Source organism: Delphinus delphis, chromosome 13 (assembly GCF_949987515.2).
Source record: "Delphinus delphis chromosome 13, mDelDel1.2, whole genome shotgun sequence".
Lineage (NCBI taxonomy): Eukaryota > Metazoa > Chordata > Mammalia > Artiodactyla > Delphinidae > Delphinus > Delphinus delphis.
This window is the reverse complement of record NC_082695.1, coordinates 9,163,629-9,187,351: the sequence shown is the minus strand read 5'-3', so window position 1 is coordinate 9,187,351 and position 23,723 is coordinate 9,163,629. Positions and strand designations below refer to the sequence as shown.

Genomic DNA, 23,723 nt, shown 5'->3' with positions numbered 1-23,723 from the left:
CTGTCTACAAGAGACCCACTTCAGACCTAGGGACACATACAGACTCAAAGTGAGGGGGTGGGAAAAGATATTCCATGCAAAAGGAAATCAAAAGAAAGCTGGAGTAGCAATTCTCATATCACACAAAATAGACTTTAAAATAAAGGCTATTACAAGAGACAAAGAAGGACACTCCATAATGATCAAGGGCTCAATCCAAGAAGAAGATATAACAATTGTAAATATTTATGCACCCAACATAGGAGCACCTCAATACATAAGGCAAATGCTAACAGCCATAAAAGGGGAAATTGACAGTAATATGATAATAGTAGGGGACTTTAACACCCTACTTTCACCAATGGACAGATCATCCACAATGAAAATAAATAAGGAAACACAAGCTTTAAAAGATGCATTAGACCAGATAGACTTAATTGATATTTATAGGACATTCCATCCAAAAACAACAGAATACACTTTCTTCTCAAGTGCTCATGGAATATTCTCCAGGATAGATCATACCTTGGGTCATAAATCAAGCCTTGGTAAATTTAAGAAAATTAAAATTGTATCAATTATCTTTTCTGACCACAATGCTATAAGACTAGATATCAATTACAGGAAAAAAACTGTAAAAAATACAAACACATGCAGGCTAAACAATACGCTACTAAAGAACCAAGAGATCACTGAAGAAATCAAAGAGGAAATTAAAAAATACACAGAAACAAATGACAATGAAAACATGAAGATCCAAAACCTATATGATGCAGCAAAAGCAGTTCTAAGAGGGAAGTTTATAGCAATACAATCCTACCTCAAGAAACAAAAAAACCCCTCAAATAAACAACCTAAGCTTACACCTGAAACGATTAGAGAAAGAAGAACCAAAAAAACCCCCAAGTTAGCTGAAGGAAAGAAATTATAAAGATCAGACCAGAAATAAATGAAAAAGAAATGAAGGAAACAATAGCAAAGATCAATAAAACTAAAAGCTGGTTCTTTGAGAAGATAAACAAAATTGATAAACCATTAGCCAGACTCATCAAGAAGAAAAGGGAGAAGACAAATCAACAGAATTAGAAATGAAAAAGAAGTAACAACTGACACTGCAGAAATACAAAGGATCATGAGAGACTACTACAAGCAACTACATGCCAGTGAAATGGACAACCTGGAAGAAATGGACAAATTCTTAGAAAAGCACAACCTTCCAAGACTGAACCAGGAAGAAATAGAAAATATGAACAGACCAATCACAGGCACTGAAATTGAAACTGTGATTAAAAATCTTCCAACAAACAAAAGTCCAGGACCAGATGGCTTCACAGGTGAATTCTATCAAACATTTAGAGAAGAGCTAACACCTATCCTTCTCAAACTCTTCCAAAATATAGCAGAGGGAGAAACACTCCCAAACTCATTCTACAAGGCTACCATCACCCTGATACCAAAACCAAACAAAGATGCCACAAAAAAAAGAAAACTACAGGCCAATATCACTGATGAACATAGATGCAAAAATCCTCAACAAAATATTAGCAGACAGAATCCAACAGCATATTAAAAGGATGATCATGTGGGGATTATCCCAGGGATGCAAGGATTCTTCAATATACAGAAATCATCAATGTGGTACACCACATTAACAGACTGAAGGATAAAAGCCATATGATAATCTCAATAGATGCAGAAAAAGCTTTTGACAAAATTCAACACCCATTTATGATACAAACTCTCCAGAAAGTAGGCATAGAGAGAACCTACCTCAACATAAGGAATGCCATATATGACAAACCCACAGCCAACATCATTCTCAATGGTGAAAAACTGAAACCATTTCCTTTAAGATCAGGAACAAGACAAGGTTGCTGCTATTATTCAACATAGTTTTGGAAGTTTTAGCCACAGCAATCAGAGAAGAAAAAGAAATAAAAGGAATCCAAACCAGAAAAGGAGAAGTAAAACTGTCACTGTTTGCAGATGACATGATACTATACATAGAGAATCCTAAATATGCTATCAGAAATCTACTAGAGCTGATCCATGAATTTGGTTAAGTTTCAGGATACATAATTAATGCACAGAGATCTCTTGCATTCCTATGCACTAATGAAAAATCTGAAAGAGAACTTAAGGAAACAATCCCATTTAACACTGCAACAAAAAGAATAAAAAATCTAGGAATAAACCTTCCTAAGGAGACAAAAAACCTGTATGCAGAAAACTATAAGACACTGATGAAAGAAATTAAAGACGATACAAACAGATGGAGAGATATACCATGTTCTTGGATTGGAAGAATCAACATTGTGAAAATGACTATACTACCCAAAGCAATCTACAGATTCAATGCAATCCCTATCAAGCTACCAATGGCATTTTTCACAGAACTAGAACAAAAAAATTTACAATTTGTATGGAAACACAAAAGACCCTGAGTAGCCAAATCTTGAGAAAGAAAAACGGAGCTGGAGGAATCAGGCTCCCTGACTTCAGATTATACTATAAAGCTACAGAAATCAAGACAGTATGGTACTGCCACAAAAACAGAAATATAGATTAATGGAACAGGATAGAAAGCCTAGAGATAAACCCACGTACATATGGTCACCTTATCTTTGATAAAGGAGGCAAGAATATACAGTGGAGAAAAGACAGCCTCTTCAATAAGTGGTGCTGGGAAAACTGGACAGCTACATGTAAAAGAAGGAAATTAAAACACTCCCTAACACCATACACAAAAATAAACTCAAAATGGATTAAAGACCTAAATGTAACGCCAGACACTATAAAACTCTTAGAAGAAAACAAAGGCAGAACACTCTATGACATAAATCACAGCAAGATCCTTTTTGACCCACCTCCTAGAGAAATGGAAATAAAACCAAAAATAAACAAACGGGACCTAATTAAACTTAAAAGCTTTTGCACAGCAAAGGAAACCATAAACAAGACAAAAAGACAACCCTCAGAATGGGAGAAAATATTTGCAAATGAAGCAACTGACAAAGGATTAATCTCCAAAATATACAGCAGCACATATCAAAAAACAAAGAACCCAATCCAAAAATGGGCGGAAGACCTAAATAGACATTTCTCCAAAGAAGATATACAGACTGCCAACAAACACATGAAAGGATGCTCAACATCACTAATCATTAGAGAAATGCAAATCAAAACCACAATGAGTTATCACCTTACACTGGTCAGAATGGCCATCATCAAAAAATCTACAAACAATAAATGCTGGAGAGGGTGTGGAGAAAAGAGAACCCTCTTGCACTGTTGATGGGAATGTAAATTGATACAGCCACGATGGAGAACTGTATGGAGGTTCCTTAAAAAACTAAAAATAGAACTACCATATGACCCAGCAATCCCACTACATGGCATATACCCTGAGAAAACCATAATTCAAAAAGAGACATATACCACAGTGTTCATTGCAGCGCTATTTACAATAGCCAGGACATGGAAGCTTCGTAAGTGTCCACTGAGAGATGAATGGATAAAGATGTGACACATATATACAATGTAATATTACTCGGCCATAAAAAGAAATGAAACTAAGTTATTTGTAGTGAGGTGGATGGACCTAGAGTCCGTCATACAGAGTGAAGTAAGTCAGAAAGAGAAAAACAAATACCGTATGCTAACACATATATATGGAATGTAAAAAAAAAAATGGTTCTGATGAACCTAGGGGCACGACAGGAAAAAAGATGCAGACATAGAGAATGGACTTGAGGACACGGGGAGGGGGAAGGTTAAGCTGGGACGGAGTGAGAGAGTAGCACTGACATATATACACTACCAAATGTAAAACAGGTAGTGGGAAGCAGCTGCATAGCACAGAGAGATCAGCTCCGTTCTTTGTAACCACCTAGAGGGGTGGGATGGGGAGGGTGGGAGGGAGATGCGAGAGGGAGGGGATATGGGGATATATGCATACATATAACTGATTCACTTTGTTATACAGCAGAAACTAACACAACATTGTAAAGCAATTATAGTCCAATAAAGATGTTAAAAGAAAAAAAAGTATGTGTGGAGGACTTAGAAGAATGTTGAGCACACAGCATACACTGAACACACAGGAGGGTTTGGCTGCTGCTGTGGGTTGTTACTAGTAATAGCATTCTCACAGTCTGCAGAGTATCCGAGGAATCTGCTGGTTCATCATCAGCCCTTTCTTAACCCAGTTTTGGGTCTGACTCAACAGGAAAAAGGATGGTGATAAGAAGGACCATTTCCTGAGCACCTATTATGTGCCAGGCATAATCTCATGGAGTCCTCCAACAAGAGCCCTATTAGGGAGGGACAAATATTATCCCCATTTTACAGATGGGGGAGATGATGTCATGTGACCTGCTCAAGGTCACACAGCAGGTAAGAGGCAGAGCTGGGGTTGAGCCCAGGCCTCCCTGGCTCCTAGAGCCTGGGTGTCTAAACCAACTGGGCTTGTCTTCCTGACACCAGTTCTGCCTCCTCCTCTTCTGCTAATGGTGCCATGCCCCACTGACCTCCGGAGCCTGATACCCAGGCCTTCTATCTCCATCAGCCACGTGAAGGCCTGGCCCCCCCACTTCCAAACTCTTTCAAACCAGCCCTCTCTTTGCCACTCCTCTACCTCAGGCCAGGACATCATTACTGCTACATGTCTCAAGTGCTCCAAATCCTGACTTCTGAGTCAACCCCCTCCCACCCCACTTACCTCCAAAGGGGTCTTTCTAGAAAAGCCTTCTGGTCATGCTGTTTCATAATCAATAAAGACTCCTGGGCACCTTGTCTACCCACAAGACGAAGTGCAGACTTAACTCAGCATTCAAGGCCCCCTTGTCCTGCCCAAGTGTGTTTCTTAGCCTCTTCCTCTCCCCCGCCTCCCTACATATCATAGCTTCAGATATGTGGCACTTCTCACCAAACAGCCACTGGGGTACTCATTTTAAGCCTTCTGTGTGCTATGCATTGAGCTAAGCACTCCAGACACGACCATCTCATTTAATCCTCACAATTAGCCTGATCACTAGGTACCACATTACTGATGAGGAAACAGGCTCAGAAAGAGGGGAAGTGACTTGCCTAAGATCACCCAGCCAGTGGTCAAACTGGGACACAAACCCAGGTCTGCCTGATAAGGCAGCTTGTGCTCTTACCACCACACCTTGTTCTCTGTGTTCCATCCTGCCCAAGTCTTCCTAACCTGAGCCGGGACTTCACCTCCTCTCGGAAGTCTTCCCTGATTGCTTGCCTACAAAGTAATCACTTTCTCTTTGGCACACCTGGGACATGTTGCTCCAACTTTACATTTGCTTTTTTCTTAGTTTTTCTTAGGGGTGTGGGCTCCTAATGGGTGGCTTGGCCTCCTTGTTGGACGGAGCTCACTTCTTCCCTTAGTCAGGCCAGCACAAAGAAGTACACAGAGTAGGAGCTTTATAACACCCACCAAATTGTTAAAATTCTTCCTTGCTCTTGTTTTGCTGCTCCTTGACTTGACAGACCCCTTGAAATTCATTTCTTGCTCTTTTGTCCAAAATGTACTAATCCTACTGTTTTCCAGAGTTCATCCTATTCCCCAATAGCTAATGAGGTCGTTACTTCATCCATCAGGGAGGCCACAGTGCAGCAGACAGGGTTATGTGCTCTCTTAGCCCTGTTTTTTTTTTTTTCTTTTTACCCTCTTGGGCACACACGTTAGACTATATCTCCAGCCTCCCTTGAAATTGGACATGGCCTTATAATTGAGTTCTGGTCAAGGAAATGTGGGTGGAAACGATGTGGCCACTTCCAGGTCTGTCCCTTGAGAACCTTCCCCATGTACTGACTAAGTGAAAGAGACTCTGGGATACAGTGAAGGCAGAGCCAGAAGACAGAAGATGCCTGGATCCCTGAATGGTTGCATGGAGCAGAGCTCCCCTGCCTCATTAACCAGCACTAGACTGTGATGTGAATGAGAAACTCCCACTATGTTAGATGTTGTTGCTACAGGAATGAGCCACTATGACTTGTGCAGACACACTGGGTTCAAATCCCAGCTCTACTTCTCCGTTATGTGATCTTGGTGTCTCAACCTCTCTGAATTCGTTTCCCCTTAGGATTCTCTAGAATATCCCCGATGTCAGATAACCAGCCCTGAGTGTGGTACCCAGTAGGTGCTCAAGAAATGGAAACCCCCTCCCATTAGGGCAAGGCCTCTGCTTAGTACTGGGACATAGGATTTGGTTGATCTTAATCTTCACTGGTCTCCACTAATATTTGGCTTTATGTATTTTAATTAAGTGTTATTATTTTGTGCTTGTGCTGAGAATGATTTTATTAGAGGGCAGTTTATAAGCCTTGTGGAGGAAATAAATAAGAGACTTTTGTCTGTCACACTGTGGGCTCCAAGGCCAGGAGGGAGGTGGATGGAGAGAATTTAGGAGGTGGCCCTTGAGGGTGGGGAAGCAATGGGGGCCAGCGTGCCAGGGTAAGCCTGACTCAAAGTGATACTGTGCTTGGCAGGGTAGATGGGAGGGGTGGGTAGAGGTCTGGGCACAGGTGAGGGCCTACTGACTCTGGCCAACTCTCCCAGGCTTTCAGCCCTGCAATTCTCACTTCCATCCTCCCTCAGGGCATCTGCACAGGCTGTTCAGTTTACCTGGCATGCTATTCCTGATAATTAAATATTTACTTGCTGTGCAAGAGTCTGAATTACATCTGTCTTCCCCCAGAAGGTCAGCTCTGGAAGGGAAAGGACTTTGTCTTATTTGCTCCTGTGCCTAGAACAGTGCCTGGCACCCAGAAGGTGCTCTGTATATACTGGCTGAGTGAACAAATGAATAAATGAATGAATAATAAAAGAGTCGATCGCTCCCACTCCCTGTACACCTAAATGCAGGAGCGAGCAGGCTTTTTCTGTAAAGGGCCAGATAATAAATATTTTTGTCTTTGCAGGTCATACAGGTTCTGTTGCAACTACTCAGCTCTGTGCTCTCTGCTGTGGTGGGAAAGCAACCATGGACAATATATGAATGAATGGGCATGGCTGTGTCCCAATAAAATTTTATAAAAATAGGCTTTGGCCCGAGGGCCATAGTTTGCAGACCCCTGTCCTAAAGCCTGCCTTTTGTACCTCTGTTCTCACTTGTACTTCCGGTGGTGTGCTGGGGCTGACCTGCAGCAGCTTGCAAAAGCTGACTGCTAAATTTTCAGGAGTTTTGCAAGCTGGTTGTTAAACATGGCCATAATTAAAATTTTAAATCATATAAACCTACAATTATAATACATAAATTGTATTAAAAATGATGGTACTACAACACGGATGAATTTTGAGGACACTCTGCTGAGTGAAAGAAGCCAGTCACAAAAAGACAAATACTAGACGATTCCACTTATATGAAGTACCTGGAGTCAAATTCACAGAGACAGAAAGTAGAATTGTGGTTGCCAGGGGTGGGGAATGGGGAGTTACTGTTTAATGGGAACAGAGTTTCAATTTGGGAAGATGAAAAAAGTTCTGGAGATGGACGGTGGTGATGGCTGCACAGCAATGTGAAGGTACTTGATGCCACTGAACTCTACAGTTAAAGATGGTTAAGGGGGTAAATGCTGTGTGTATTTTACCGAAAAAAAATGAAAGAAAGAGGAAATACATATTCAATACTCATCAATTCCTAATTATTTGGTGATATATTACTACTCCCGGTGCTTTGAGGTTATGCATAGCTATTGTGTCTGTGTGGTGGAAATGCTATGTAAGATGCTACTGCACATCTCTTCTCAGCTTCAGGCTGGCAGCTTGAAATTGGCCCTGGCAGCAGTATTTATACCATGGAAGTCAAGGCTCCCCAGATAGCCAGCTGCTCATCATTTACCAGCACACCACTGGTTATTTCCATGTGTCTGGCTCCTCCACTAGATGGTGAGCTTCTAGGGCAAGAGCATCTCAAACATCAGAATCACCAGCAGAAGCTTTAAACATCCTGATGCCTGAGGCTCACGCCAGACCAAGAATGCCAGCCACTCTGCGGTGGGACCCGGATTTCCGTATCTTTTAAAGCTCTCAGGGCAGCCAGGGCTCTCAGGTTGAGCGTCTTAAACTTCAATGCCTACGCGAATCACAAATCACCGAATTACTGGGGGATTTTTTTTTAATTGAAGTATAGTTGACTTACCAGGGGACCTTATTAAACTGCAAATTCTGATTCAGGAGATCTGGGAGGTGGCGGGGGGCAATGAGACTGCATTTCTACCAAGATTCCAGGTGATGTGGATGCTGCTGGCCCATGGACCATTCTCTGAATAACAAAGGGGTAGAGAAAGGATGCTTCCTTTCAGTTGGGTGACCATGTGGGCTTTCCACGCCCATCCCTAGGGATTAAACAAGGTGGGTGTTGCAACAACCCATTTTATAGAACAGGAGACTGAGGCTGGAGGTAAAGCGACTTGCCTAAGGTAACACAGCTAGGGAGTGGTGGTAGGGCTTGGACCTGGTTTTCCGAGACCCCAAATCCACTGCCTTTGTCTTCCTTCACCAGCTGCTTGATTGGAGCCACTCTGTGTAAGGGGATTACATGGGTCTGAAACAACATAGGGCCCTTCCGTCTCCTGGCTGTGTGACCCCAGGTGAGTTTCTCACCCTCTCTGGGTCTTATTCCTGGCACTCAGGAAACAGGGAGGGTATGACTGTGATACTGGATGCCTGAGGGCCTCTTGAGGGGTCCGCCTCATAGAGGATGCCATGAGCAGGAAGGTTCTTTCTCCAGCACCTAAGCTTGGGGACGGCACTTCAGGGCCCCCCTACTCCCTGGGCAACAACCCCAGTGGGTCCAGCAGTCCAGTCCTCTGCCTCAGAGCTAGGACAAAGGAAGATAAGCCTGGGGTCTTCCCGGGTGCAACTGCATTTTGCTTCAGCAGCATTTAGCACATCCATAATTAGTTAATGCAGTGTGGGATGATTTCAAAACCATAATCATTGTGATAACCAAGATAGTCTCTGACTCTGATCTCAGCTTTCCTTACATCAGGCATTGTTTTAAGCCTTTACACCTATTACCTCATTTGCTCCCCACTCTCACACTATGAAGTAGGGGATGTTAGGAGTCCCATTTTACGGATGAAGAAATCAAGGCAGAGAGAGAGAAACATAATTTGCCCCAGGTCACACAATTAATAAGCAGCAGAAGAGGGACGTGCTCCTAACCACTGCACTATATTGTCCTTCACATAATTTACGTGCATGATGCAAATAGGCATGTCTCTCACTGTGTTCTGAGCGCCCCTGGGACAGGGGCCCTGTCTGTCTTGTTCCCTGTTGTATCCCCAGGGCCCCACACAGGGTGTGCGCAAGAAACAGTTTCTGAATGAGGGAATGGGTGGGCTGGTTGAATCTCTCCCATCCCACATTCTGGCCACGTGAAACTCAATCATAACCGTGACTTTCATTGGCTCTGAGGGGTATGTTTCCAGCTGTCTCTCTCATTAAGGCTGTGAGTGCCATGAGGACAGCAACGGTATCTGGAGCTGCTCACTGCCACATCCCTGGAGCCTGGTACTCACCCTGGTATACAGCAGGTGCCAAATAAATGCTGCTGAGCGTGAAGATCTCAGTGGAATTGGAAGGGAAGCAGGAGTGTATATGTGTATTCTAGGGTTGCTGGATGGAGGGGAAGGGGCAACAACACTAAATCATGATGCAACAATCCCATTTCTGGGAGGTTTATGTCGCATTGAGCTCTTTACCTGTGTGAATCCTCCTAGCCTCCCTGCGTGGTAGGGACTGTTACCATTCCCAGTTTACAGCCAGGGAAACCAAGGTTCACCGAGAATGCTGGCAAAGGACGGAGCTGGGATTGGACCCAGGTCTGTGTGGATCTAGGCTCATGTCATTTCTACTCCACATCACGGGAGTCGGATGAATAATCTGTGTTCACCCTGTTATCCTCAGTGCTTAGCATGTTTCTTGGCACACAGTGGTGCTCAACCTTTTCTTGAGCACAAGTCAATAATGTTCACCACTTAGCCCCAGCACCTAGTACCATGCCTGGCACACAGCAGGTGCTCAAGAAACATATACTGAATGGATGCATGAGTGACTGCACGAATGGCCACTCGTCCCACGCTGGTGTCGTGCTGGCTGTTGCAGTAGCGTCTGCTTTGATCGCCACTACCCCCAGGCAGACACAAGTGTTGAGAGACACTCGGCTGACAGTGCCGTGAGATGGATGCGCGCCTGGCGGCCTCATCTCCCTACCGACTGGCCCCGCATGGCATTCCATAATGCAGTCCATTAAAAGGCTTGTAAATTTTCATACATGAAAGCCTACCACGGCATCAGCAGAGACTAATTGCTGTTAAATGTGTGGGAATGTTACCGCCATGCTGCTGGAGCGATCACTCTTCCCAGCTCAGCCCGGCCCATTCCTCTGCAGGCAGAAAGCTTACAACACTCGCACAAGGCCAAAAGCAATTCGTGTCAAAAAGATCAATAATATAAAAATAAAGCATGAGAATTCTAGTTAAAGGGAATGTCATATAAATATGTGGTTCACGTCCATGATTCCAAGATTAAAAAAATCAATCAATATCGTTCTTTAGATGATGTTATTTCTAATGAGAAATACCCAGAACAACTGCAAATAACTGCTTAACTGGGGGGAAAAAGCATTAACAATTTATTTTATAAGGTATATGATACCAAATGAAAGAGGATTGCTGCTGGTTCTTAATTTGGTTGTAATATGGCGTGACAGGTTCAGTGATGCTTTGGTGGGTTCTCAAAATTAAATTCAGAAGGATGTTCGGGTTTTACCCCTAGCTGGGCAGGGCAAAGCCAGAGGAGCCAGACTGGGTTATGGGAGCCAAGGAGACCTGCATCACCAAAGTTATTATGTCATCAGAGGAGGCTGTGGGGAGTGTACGTGCAGGTGTGCGAGCAGGGAACAGTAAGGGTGGACAGAAGTCTTTCTAACTGCATCTTGCAAGTGACACCCTGTTTACTGAGCTCTTGCTATGTGCCAAGTCCTGGGCTGGCTATGCAGACCTGGGTTTGAATCCCAGCTCTCTGCAGGGGCTGGGCTTCCCTGGTGGATTCTGCCTGGATAGCTCAGCAAAAACATCTAAAAGGCACAGATCTGGCTGAACAGAGGTCCTTCCCAACCATAACCACCTGCAAGTGTCCAATTCAGGCCCTTAATCTAGAATCTATATTCTCAGCTCCTTCTGTTCCCCACAGGCTCCTTGAGGAGCTCTGTTCAGCCCTCGAAGCTGAGATCTGCATCTTTCACCCTCTGCTCTGCTGGTGAAGAGCTGTGTGAGCTTAGGCAAACAGCTTAACCTCTCTGAAACCCAACTTCTCACCTGTAAGAGGGGACAATACCAGTGGTGCCTCCCTTGCCATGCTGCTGAGAGGTGGTGATGTGTGACAGGCATTGCTAAATGCTCGATAAATTTTGCTGGCTGGTGTCCCAGCCTGAGTTACCACCCACCACCATGTGCTGGGTGCTAAGCCTCATTTACCTCACCTGAGAATGGGTGAGAGGAGAGGCTTCCTCACTGGGCTTGTGGGAGGAATAAATGTGATGAGGCAAGTTTCAGCTCATCAGCTAGGAGTGCTGACTAATCTTCAAGGAGCACTCACTATGTGCTAGGTTTTGTTCTTGGGGCTTTTCAAGTATCAACTCATTTAACCCTCTCATCGACCTTATGAGGTGGGTACTATTATTATCTCCATTTAAAAGCCAAGGAAGCTGAGGCCCAGAGAGGTTAAGTGACTTGCCCAGGATCACACAGCTGGGAAGTGGATAGGCTAAGATGCAAGCTCACGCCAATCTGGCTCCAAGCCTACGCTTGTTCCCACTGCTTATCTTTCCTGGTGGGTCCCGCTGGTCAGTGAGGCCATTTCTTCCTGGCCTTGTAGGCTGGTCAGGACTGCACGTGTCTAATGTCTGTTGTGGCCCCAAGGGGGTCCCACTTACAAAGGTCATGACAGTGCTGGGAGTGACAGAGAAAGGGTCATCTGGGGAGTAAGAGAATTATGACATCAAAGACAGCTGGAAGAGCAAACAATGTTAAAAGGCAAAAAGAAAAATAAAAGATCCTGTAATTAAACTTTGGCTCAAAGGGAAGGGCAAGAGTCCTGTGGGCAGATGTGGAACAGGAGGGGAGCACAGGGACCAAATTAGGACACGGCATGCAGAGCTGGGCGGGGGCTCAGGGCAGGGAGGGCCGAGCCCGTCTCAGGTGATCTGAGCTGTGAGGATGCCCCCCATGCCCTTCTCAGGCAGCTCAGCTTCAGGAATGGAGACTACAAACCCCTGGGGATCTTGTCCTGGGTTAGAACCCCCTTGCCCACCCATGACTGCCTGTGAGGGAGAAGAAGGCAGTCCTCAGTGTCTGGGGCTGGGGCAGATGGTGGGGGAGGCCGATGATGACTTCAGGTTCTGGGTACTCAGTAAATGTTTGTTGAGTGAATAAATGACTTCATGGACTCAATCGATGATCTGATCTATCTCCTGGTAAATAGCATCTTTTTTTTTTTTTTTTTGCAGTACGCGGGCCTCTCACTGTTGTGGCCTCTCCTGTTGCAGAGCACAGGCTCCGGACGCGCAGGCTCAGCGGCCATGGCTCACGGGCCCAGCTGCTCCACGGCATGTGGGATCTTCCCGGATGGGGGCACGAACCCGTGTCCCCTGCGTCGGCAGGTGGACTCTCAAACACTGTGCCACCAGGGAAGCCCTAGATGGCATCTTAGTACCGTCTCTAAGCTCCTAAAAGGTGGTCACGCCACACGAGCTCCCCTCTGATCCTAAGAGGACAGGGAGAGAACATTCTCAGGCCTGAACCAAACACACCCACCACAATGAGAACAAATAACTCGCTGGCCAATCAACAGAGAATCTCACTGAACCTCTTGCAATCCGATGAGCTGTCCCTATTTACAGATGAGGAAACAGTGGCTCAGAGACATGAAGTCACTTGCCAAAGTCATATAAGCAGTGTCAGGGTGGGACACAGACCCTGGATATCTGACCTCCACACTCTCCCGCCTCCCCTGGGGGTCAGAGGACACTTCAGCCTCCTTGGTTCCCAAACTGCTCTGTTTCAATCAGGCTCAGATGAACGTGTCTGTTCCAACTCAACGGAAAGGGTTTTCCATCATGCAGGCCATATCCCCTTCAAGGTGGAAGAGGAAGGAAGCAGGGAAAAAAAATTTCCCAGCAGTGGCCTTGCCATCTTCTGGCTGGGCCACTGCACACGCTCCTTAGAAAAGTTTCACCTCTGATTTAGCATAAGAAAACTTTTAATTTAGATGTTTTCGTCTCTCTCTCCAAGTAAAAATAAGTTTAAAATAATGACTGTAATAAATGAAGGTAATTAATTGTAGTTTGTTCCTTTACTGTCTAGTCAGCTTAATTTTACCTTTTCAACTAATAATGAGAAAATAATTTCTGTGCTTGGAGGGTTAATGATATGTAACTACGAGAACTGCTAATTGCATGTTGCAATCCATCCATCAACAACCCCATCTGTGCGACTTGATTATGTTTGCTAAATTATTGCTTTGAATTATCTTTCATAAAGCAACTTTTGTAATTAGCAGGGCTTTCGTCTTGCTCTTTTCTCTGCGCGCAAGGATATTCAAACTTTGGCCATTTCAAGCTGTCTCCATTAAGCCACCTTCTCTGGCTGTCTTTGTTTCCCTGAGCAGGGGGAATCAAGACTGTCCTTTAAGCAATCAAGGCGGAGAGGAAAAGCTTCCTTGATTCACAGCAGGGCAAATTCACTTCCTCTCCGCCCCCCTCCCACCAGCATGAAAAAGAAAGAAAGGAAGGAAGAAAGGAAGGAAGGAAGGAAGGAAGGAAAGAAAGAAAGAAAGAAAAAGGAAAAAAGACCCTCACACATACACAGTATGAAAAGATAAAAGGATGCTCGTATGCTGTATTCACCAGGGCTGGTGGAGTGAAATTAAGGAATGAACTTGAACATGTTATATTTCAACAAGAGGCCCACACTGGGGAAGAAGGAATGACAGGCACGATATTCAGCCTTGGCATTTTATGGGTTAGTTTATATGACTCTGGAAGGTGTTTGCCTCAGGGAATATTCCTGGGAGGTGATTAATGCCCACTTGGGAATCCTCAGCTCTGAGCCTAGAGCCTGGTGGTTGGCAAGAGGGAAGCGGCATAAAGGATGAACCCTCATTAAAAAAATTAAAATGAAAATCAAATTTGGATTATAAACGGCCTATGTGTGTGCAGTTTGTTCTGGACGAAGGAGATGCTTTTTATTAACACCTTTCTTTGCCGGTGTTTCTCCCCTGAGGCGCTGGGAGGGACATGGCGGCCGCAATGGATTAGTCAATAGATCATGAAGAAAGCAGGGGTTTCGGGAATAAAACTCCAGACAAATGTAGTCTTTTTGGTACATTAAAGGGACGACGGAAAACCTCTTAAAAAAATTAACGAAGTTCCTTGAAGATCCCCGGCTATTAAAATGGTGTGTATTCAACATGCCACATGGGTTTGGAAATGAAAATTCACCTTTGCCTATTTTGGCCCCACTAAGACTCTCTCCTCCTGCACTTACTGAGCACCAACTGTGTGCCAGACACCATGTCGACTGCCTCCACCCTGCTTAGTTCTTAGAATCCTTACTGTTAGCCTCACTTACGAGAGGAGGAAAGCTGCAGCTCCGAGAGGTGGAGGAACTTCTCCCAGGTCACACAGCTCGTATAAGCAGCAGGGCTGAAATTCAAGCCAGGCCCATACGAGTCTGATTCACATGTGCTTTCCACCATGCTGCACTTGGGTCTTCCCTGGATCACTGCCGAAATCTAATGTTTAACTCTTTCTCCTATTGGAAAGATGGCATAAGTCATGCCTGCTTCCTATAGGGATAGAAAACCCCCTTCTTTTGGGTAAAAATCCTTGAACACCTAGTTAGGAAAGAGGCAGATTCCAACCCAGGCATAGTGGAGGCCAAATAAACCTGTGTTGAAGGTGACTGATAATAGGAATAATAAAATAATAAGACTTCTAATATGCAAGGTAATGTCCTAAGCACTCCATGAGTATTGACTTTGTTCTTCCTCAATCACAACCCTATGAAGTAGGTATAATTATTATCCAATTTTATAGAGTATGACACAGAGGCAGAGAGAGGTCAAGTAACTTGCCTAAGGTCAAACAGCTAGTAACTGGCAGAGGCAGGATTCAAATCCAGGTTGACTCCAGAGTCTGTGCTCTTCACTCCCTAGCAGCTCTCCATGTACCGGGAATTACATTAAACTCTTTCCTTTCATTATATTTCAGTCAATCCTCAAAAGAACATGAAAAGATCTGCAGTGCCTTTATTCCACTTTAACATATAGAGAAACTGAGGGTCTAAGTAGCTAAGAGAAGCTCTGCCACACCAACCCAAGCAAGGGAAATGGCTGAGAAAGTGACGCTCTACACAAGACACTCACTGCCTGTCTTTGGGCTGGACAGAGGGATCAGCTGCCTGAAAGGGCTTGTGTGCTGAGTATTTCTCAGGGGACCATGAGCTGGCGGCAGATGGGGGCCTTTTTTTAAAAACATAAAAGCCATGACGACACATTCCCAACATTATTGGTCTTCTTTCTGGTTTTTTTCTACCCCCTTCCAGCTCAGGCACCTTACAACCAAATGAATCAATACCGGATGGCCCTATAAATAAATAAGCGCATCAGTCAACTCAGTAATAAAATGAAAGGATGAAAAATATGGAAATCAGCGACATTTGTGTAAATCCAGTTATTGTTTACTTTAATATTGCCTTATGCGCTTACGCAGTTCCGAAGAGACAGATTTAAAGTAATGTGGCACTTGGCAGACGACAGACTTAAAATGCATCTCCACTGGCGAGCTCTGAGAAGGGCCTATCCTTCCAGGGTTCTGCCTGAATACAGGGGAAGACGGAGAAGAGCCCCCTGAAGACAGAACATTGGAGAAATGGCCCTCCCTTCCACTCTCCTGACTCAGTGTAATTCCATTCTTTTCCTAGTCTACCTCCTGCACCAGCCAGACAAGTGGACATTCTCAGAATCCTGGTCACAAAGTCAAGCAAAGAGGAGAAACAGAGGAGGTTCAGCTCCATCCCAGGGCTCCAGGACGGCAAGAGAAACAACTGGCTGAGGACAGCTCAGCTGCTGCCAAAGGAACTAGGGCCCGATGGGTTGGCAGGAAAGGATGTGAAAAGTGTAGATTTTATATCCTCAGAGGATGGGTGGTAGAGAGGATTTCAGAGCAGGCAGAAATCCCATCGAACAGAACCGAGAACCCATTCTTCTCATGATACCATGGCTGATCAGGAGGGCATGGGGCAGTTTGCAATGGGGGTAGAGAAGTTTCTCTGCTGCTGGCATCCTCTGGCAACTCCAGGTGGGACAGGAGAGGGAACTGGGAAGTATTTTTGTGACGTGCCACAGGCCTTGGGTCTTACCTCAGCTTGGAAGCTTTTTAATACAGGAGCCACCATCTCTCTGATTTCCTGTAAAAGAGATCAGCGAAGAGTTCACCGTGGTGCCAAGTGGGATACCCCCATGGCCCCTGTTTGCAGCTCATTGCTGTCCCCCAAATCAGTATTTCCCAAGCGTGTCCCGTGGGACCTGCACTCCATGAGATTTCATAAGGGTTCCTCATAAATACACCTACAGACAGACACAAACACACACCACGGTGCCAAGCCAGATCCGACTAGGACGCATCAAGCACAACATCAAGTTTCTTCCCTGCAGGACTTTTTGGAGCCTTTTACATAATGCACAATGAGAATTCCTGGAAGAGGGAGAGAGGAAGTAGCATTTCCCAAATGGATTTGATCATGGAATGCTCTTTTATGCAAAGTACCCTGCGGGACTGGTGGTCCGTCATGGGACATTTTTTGGATCAGGGGCTGGAAAGGCTCCACACGCAGGGCCATGTCACCAAAGCTCCTCCATGAAAACCTCTGTCCTTTAGGCTGCTCGGGAGATGTCTCCCTAGGGTGCCATTTCTGCTTCCCCACCCAGCTGCCCCTTCCAGCAAAGACTGCATTTGGCATTTTAGCAACACCACTCTGCACGGTCGCTCCTTCCTCACCAGAAGGTGGGGTTTCTGGGGGCTTGGTGGGGTCACCTGCCATGGCACCCAGCTCAGAAGAAGGGCTCTGTAAATGTTGGATCAACTCTATGCCATTGGGCTGCCTTCAGAAGGCAGCCTCCTCTTTCTGGACCCTAATTTCATGCCTTTCTCAAGTGAACTTGAGGTTCCCAGCCACAAGGGCATCCCTGGTGGACTCCCATGAGTTCTCTCCAGCGTGCAAGAGGGATTAGAACCGAGGGTACCAAGATCCCAACCATAAATGCTCCAGTTTCCTCTGAGACCCACTGGTGACTCCCCTAACCACTGGCTTCTATGGCCCACAAGAGACCCCCTTGGGAGGAGGAGCTGAGGGGAGCTGGAGAGAATGGAGAGGGAGGGGGTAGCAGACAGAAACAGGAAAGGAAGAGATGAGCTGAAGAATACATATTTCAGCTGAAGAATAAAATCCCTTAACTATGAAATAGGATTGTGTTGCTCCTGGCCCTGGAAAAAATCCTTCTTCTGGGTCCTGGCTATGCTTTCCTCACTGATTTGTGGCCCCCAGGGCTTCTCAGAGCCACTGATATACTGATATATGCAGGGGATCTTCAGGAGGGACGTAGGGAGTGCGTGTGAACCTAGTGGATTTATTTGATCATAAGGAACCGTGAGTGCACGGGCTGAGCGCAGAAAACGAAACTTAAGAAAACCTCGATTGTGGGTTGTAAACTCAAATGCCCACAGAGGCCGGAGGAAGTGGACAGGAGGGAGACAGGCTGTCCCATGGCAAATCTCAGGGGAGCACAGCATCTTGGTAACGTGAGCGGCAGCTGCTCGGCTGTTTCTGGTGACTGCCACTGGGCATGGAGCATCCGCGTGGCCAGATCTACCAAACAGTCTCAAAAGATATCGGAAATCCAAGCTTCGGGGTGAAATCAGAGATGCTAAACATTGACAACTTACTGTAAAATTTGAAAGACCTTTACAGACCAAATAAAGCACATCAACAGGAAACCTCTGGTCTGGGTTCAGGAAATGTTGGTGTTGGAAGGGGCTCAAAAACCATCTCCAGTCCCCTGAATTTACAGAAAGGGACACAGAGGCCCCGAGAGGGGCTGCCTTGTTCAAGGTCCCAAAGCAAGTGAGTGGCACAGTTGGGATTTCAATGCAGGTCAACAGACTCCCCAAACAGGCTCTGTTCACAACCCCACACTCAAGTGAATTTAGGGGATTCAAATCTGAGACCCACGGCGGGGTGGGTGGGATTTTGGGCCAATGCCAGCCATTTCTAGAAGCCCACTGCCCTGTCTGCTTAACTCCTGGGGGAAACTGAGCAAAGGCATCAGCAGGAGGTGAGCTGGGCACCAGCCAGATGATGTTCTTAAATAAAGTCTTGGCATGACTCTCCCCCATCAGGAGAGGCTAGTTCCAAAAATGAGAATTTTCAGAGGCGCGACTATAATAGGAATGGAAACTTATTCCTTCTAATTACATAATTGCATAATTATGCAGTATTAAAATTATGTAAGCCGAACTCCGAGGCTTAAAACCTGGCCTGGATTTCCCTCATCACCTGGGGGCTCCCACGTCGCCTGGGGCAAGGAGGACAAAATGGTGGGCTGTGAAGATCTGTGGCCGTTTCATCTCCGCTTCCCAGAGATGGGAGAGTCAGAGGCAAAGCTTTTGGTTCTCTCCTTCTGGGCAGAAAAACTGGTTTAAAGACCAAGCTGTTCTCTGTTCTAAAAGGGAAGGGAAGGATGCTCAGAATCTCCCTATGCTTTCTTAGCTCCCAGTCAAACCCAGGATGTAACTTGGCCTTTCTAAAGCCATAACATGGGAGACACGCTCAGATCTGAGATTCCCGCCCCTTCTACAAGTGCACTCTCTCTCAGCTCCCAAACCTGATTCCTCCCAGACTTGCTCCATGGACAAGTTCTAACTAGATCCTATTTCCCACTCTTGCCTTGAAGAACCAAAGATATTAATGACTGGTGTGAGGAGGACTTCACAGCTAAGAGACTGACCCCTCTGCACTTATGTGGCCTGATTCCTGGGTGGGCTTGCTTCTTCTCCATCCTTCCATGGTCTCCATCAGTAAGATGGCAACAGGACTCCTAGGTGATTCCAACAGGCAGAGTGGAATCAACATGTCTAGGTGTGATACCTCTAGAATGGCAGACCCTGTCTGGTCCTCCTCAAAGATCCAGGCCACCTGAGCAGCCTGGGACAGAGAGCTCAACCCTCTGCTGAGCACAGAGAAGCACAGCAGGCTTTGGGAATGGGCGGGGTATCTGTTTCCTGTCATGGCTCTGATGTGTCACATCCCTGCCAACATTATATGGAGTCAGAAGGTTTTCTTTTTCCTATTTGTGTTTACTTCCATCACTAAAAAAAAAAAATTTGAGAAGCAACAGGGGGCCTGACAGAGGAGGAAAAAAAATTCACACATTCACCTTTGTGAAGAAAGAAACGTGTCCATTCTCGTCTCTTCCCCTGGGGGACTCTTACATTGCAGGGGCTGCCCATTACCTGGACCACCCTCATGGCAGCTGGGAAGGACAACGCTGGTGGCTGGAGTTGCAAAGGAGGAGGTGAACGGGGAGAATGTGGCACGTTTATGGGCAGGTGGGGGAGACAGTTTCAGACATGGAGATCAAGAGAAGGACCAGAGAGGGTGAGACAGTCTACAGCCATCATTTCCCGGACGCCAATGGGAAAGCAAAATAAAATCAGGAACTCTAGACAAATTGTCTTTGCCATCAAGGCCAAGCATTTGACTTAGACATTAATGTGAGGGAAAAATGGATGTGGTATAGAGCCCTCAAAAACAATGACTTCCATGGAGAAGCGTCCTGCTTTTATTCTAGACAGCACCAGTGAGCACCGCTATACTGAGAAACACGGAAAGGTTGGGGTTGTAATTTTTCTTCGTGGCTAATTAGCTTCTTTTCTTGTTAGTCACTTATGTCTATAGTTTTCAAAATACAGTTTGAACAGAGAAAAATCTGCATTCCTACTGAGTTAATTCTATAATAGCAACTATACTGTACCTCAGGTACATTTTTCTTAAATTCCCGGCGGAGTTCAATTAAATGTTTATGAGAATGTTCACTCTCCTCCTGCCGTGCAGACAGCTCGGAAGCGACGGAATTAAGCTCCTTCTGGAACAATAAAAAAAAAAAAAAGAAAAAAAAAAGAGAGAGAGAGGGAGAGAGAAAAGAAAAAGATTTTTTTCCTCCTTTTCCTTTTTAATCATCGTACAAAACAGCATTCCAAACAAGTTTCCTTAACTTACAAAAAAGCTGAGAAAAGACAGGATATTGACTCCTGGCACAAATGAATAATTTACGAAACCGGGGATGCAACCGAAAAAAATCCAGGACAGCTTTTTTTGCTTGTCAGAAGTCAGGCCAGATCAATAATCTCCCATAAAGTTGGGTGGAGCTGTTTTTTTTCATTTCTCCCCTACGCCTCTGCCCCACCTCTTAAATTTCCAAGGGAGTGATGGCATAAGCTTGTCAGTAACTGTAGAAAACATCTCCAAACGGTGTCAAAATAGTAAAGTGCGGCATATTGTATGGGCATATTATAGTGTAAGAAAGTGCTGTCGACAGCTTTCATATATCAGAGGTGGGAACTGTTCCAACTATGACTTACACTTAAGGGTTCATAAATACGCCTTTTAAGATATAGATGGCTTTTTAATTTCTGTAGGTTTTGGAAAAATGAAGGTGCCAATAAGAAGCAAGATGACCTTTTGTGTATCCTGCAGTAAATTATCTAAGGTTCACTTCAAGTATAAGAAATATTTCATTGAAGACTCCTGGATTCAGAAGAAAAGGATTGGAAGCAGCCTTGCCTGCTTATGTGCAATGAAGGTTTCAGACCAGGTTTTTACAGGACGAACCAAGGAGGGGAAAAAAAGAGAGTGAGAGATGGAAGTGGGGGACGCTCCAGCTCACACATGACAGACAATGTCTGCTGGTTGTACATGTATATTTGATCACCCCTCTCGCAGCTTTCTTCACTTTAACAGTGGCGGTTTCACGAGGGGAGAATAATTCACCATGAGTTGTCATGGATTTCATTTGCATAATTCAAGAAATGCTCTGTTTATGTGGTCTGCTGCTTTCTTGCACCATCCCGAGATGGGCTTTTTTTCTGGACGATAACTAGAGGAGCATTTCTGTATATATCACCCGATTATATCTGCAGCAATCAAGCCCCATAATTTCCTAAATCCAGTGATGCAATAAATTTCTGCAATCAGATTTATTAAAAACACACAAGCAGATGCAAGAGTGTATTTCTAGGGTGAACTCTTTAATCTAACATATGTATGATGAGGCCCGGCACCGTGCTGAAAGACCTCATTTGTCATCGCTAATGCGCATTCATCTTGCACACACAATGAAACACTTTTACTATTAGATAATGAAATAAAAGTACTATTAACCCGCTGCAAATCCTTTTCCCTCTAAGAGACGAAATGCATGGTAATCGTCTTATATCATGTCTGAGAGTCGGTAAATCTGCTCAACAGCAGTTCACCGTAGCACCATAAACCTCGCGCCCATCGAAGGCTGGAGCGCATACCCCAAACCCAGGGTAAGTGTCTCTGCCTATGGAGCCTTTGGGAGAATCGGGGAAGGAATTTCTATTTCTGGAGAAATGTCTAACCTCTTTGGAGAATCATAAGACTAGAAGGGAGGAAAATCGAGGCAAGAAAGTAGCCATTAAAATAGAGGGGCAAGAGACTTGGAAATGTGGTGCTCTCCAAGGTGCTGATATCAATTCTATGCCACAGCACTGGGTACACCAACTCCAAGGTGCAGGGGCTTCCAGTCCAAACGTCCCATTGAATTTTTGAGCCAGGTACGGAACAAGGTGTCATGGGAGAGAAGAGAGAGAAACAGAAACAATTTCTGACAGTCTGCCAAGGTGACAGAGAAAATAAGGAGACTTCTGGTTTATCATCATTTAAAAATAATTGTAGTTTCCAATAAAGAAACCACAATTGACCGTGACCAAAATATCAAGTGACTAGGGAGAGATCTGTGGTAGCAGCAATGGGACTGACCTAAGGCAGACAAAAACCAACTATGTGGGGCAGCCAGGTGGACAGACCCTCACTTGGCAGGAGAGAAGTAACTGGAGTGTCATGGTCAATTTGAGTTGTGGCAGAGTGCTCACAGTTTTTCTTAGTTTTTCTCATCCGTCTTGAAGATAAAGAGGTGATTTTTACATGGCTACAGGACAAACAGAACTTGGACTTGCGTTAACATCACACGGTTTTGAATGATCATATATCTGACACAATGTTCTTATCTCTGGGATACTGCCTCTCCCAGCATCCCAGCAACCTGGTGGGGGCTGAACTTTGACTATTGATTGATTGATTGATTGACTGTGGTACGCGGGCCTCTCACTGTTGTGGCCTCCCTTGTTGCGGAGCACAGGCTCCGGACGCGCAGGCTCAGCGGCCATGGCTCATGGGCCCAGCCGCTCCGCGGCATGTGGGATCTTCCTGGACCGGGGCACGAACCCGTGTCCCCTGCATCAGCAGGCAGACTCTCAACCACTGCACCACCAGGGAAGCCCGACTCCTTATTTAAAACATCAAACCCAAGTTCCAAAAGGAAATCTCAGAGCAGGTTAAGTCTAACTGTCTGATGTGCTGTACCAGGCAACGATGCCATGCGACTGCACTGGCTCCCTCCATCCTAACCTCTCAGGCTGCTGGTGGGTACAAATCTGTCTGCTGCATCCACACTGTAGACAGAGCAGAGGTGAGACCAGATGGGGGAACATCAGCAGGCTCCCAACCCCAGCCCCACAGAAGCCCAGCTCTTGCCGTCTTTCCTGTTCATCCCTAGAAGAGCAGACGACGGACATCATGACTGATGTCCATGCTCTTCTTACCTCTGCCTTACATCTATACTCATCCTTCAACTCTGAATTCTTGCCACATTTCTATGGTTAGTACACTAACACGTCAACAACAATAATAGTAAATAATCATAACTACCATGTATTGGGTGCTTACACGTACCAGGCACCATGCTAAGCTCCTCATATACATCATCTCATGTGACGAGCACATTAATATGTTTGTAAGGTAATTCAAGCAGGGACTAAGAAACGAATTACAGTCCTAATAATTCAGCTGTGAATTATCTCCTTGGTGGATTATAAAGGCAAAATTGTAATGCCCTGCTCGTCACAGGGTTTCTGCTCCACTTCCCCACTAGCTGGGGGATGTTCAGGGAGCTTGTTTTAAATGTTATAAATGTGTAAAGCATCAAGCACAGTACTAAGTGTTCAAGACATGTTGGCTGATACTAATTTAGATACGCTGAGAGCTCAAGGAACACCCCACTAGATCAGTGATTCTAAGAGTTCAGGATTCCACAGGTCAGTAAAAATCTCACACCCCCCGCCGCACCAATAAAAGGATGACAGAGTACTGACAAGTTTTACTCTATCAGGCAAAGACATTAAAAACCACTCCCTCCCACCCTAGAAGACAGGCTATTTGAACATTAACAGAGCAAGACAGCCAATGACAGAATTGACATGTCTTTTAAAATAAACATATTTAAAATAAAAAAGCTCACAGCACTGTATTTATTTTGAAGGAATATAAAAAACTCTCACAAACATAAACCAGCACCAGTC

General features: G+C 45.1%; 1 protein-coding gene across 7 annotated transcripts in view; it reads right to left on the bottom strand.

Moving 5' to 3' along the window:
* The window catches only part of CUX2 (cut like homeobox 2), a 261,050-nt gene that overhangs the window by 86,051 nt on the left and 151,276 nt on the right, over positions 1 to 23,723 (bottom strand). For all 7 annotated transcript variants that reach the window (XM_060028044.1, XM_060028045.1, XM_060028047.1 and 4 more), the window contains exons 2-3: positions 20,096 to 20,206; positions 16,426 to 16,473 (exon numbers count right to left, since the gene is read on the bottom strand). In XM_060028044.1, coding sequence (XP_059884027.1) covers positions 16,426 to 16,473; positions 20,096 to 20,206 — 159 coding nt within the window. The remainder of the gene's footprint in view (positions 1 to 16,425; positions 16,474 to 20,095; positions 20,207 to 23,723) is intronic.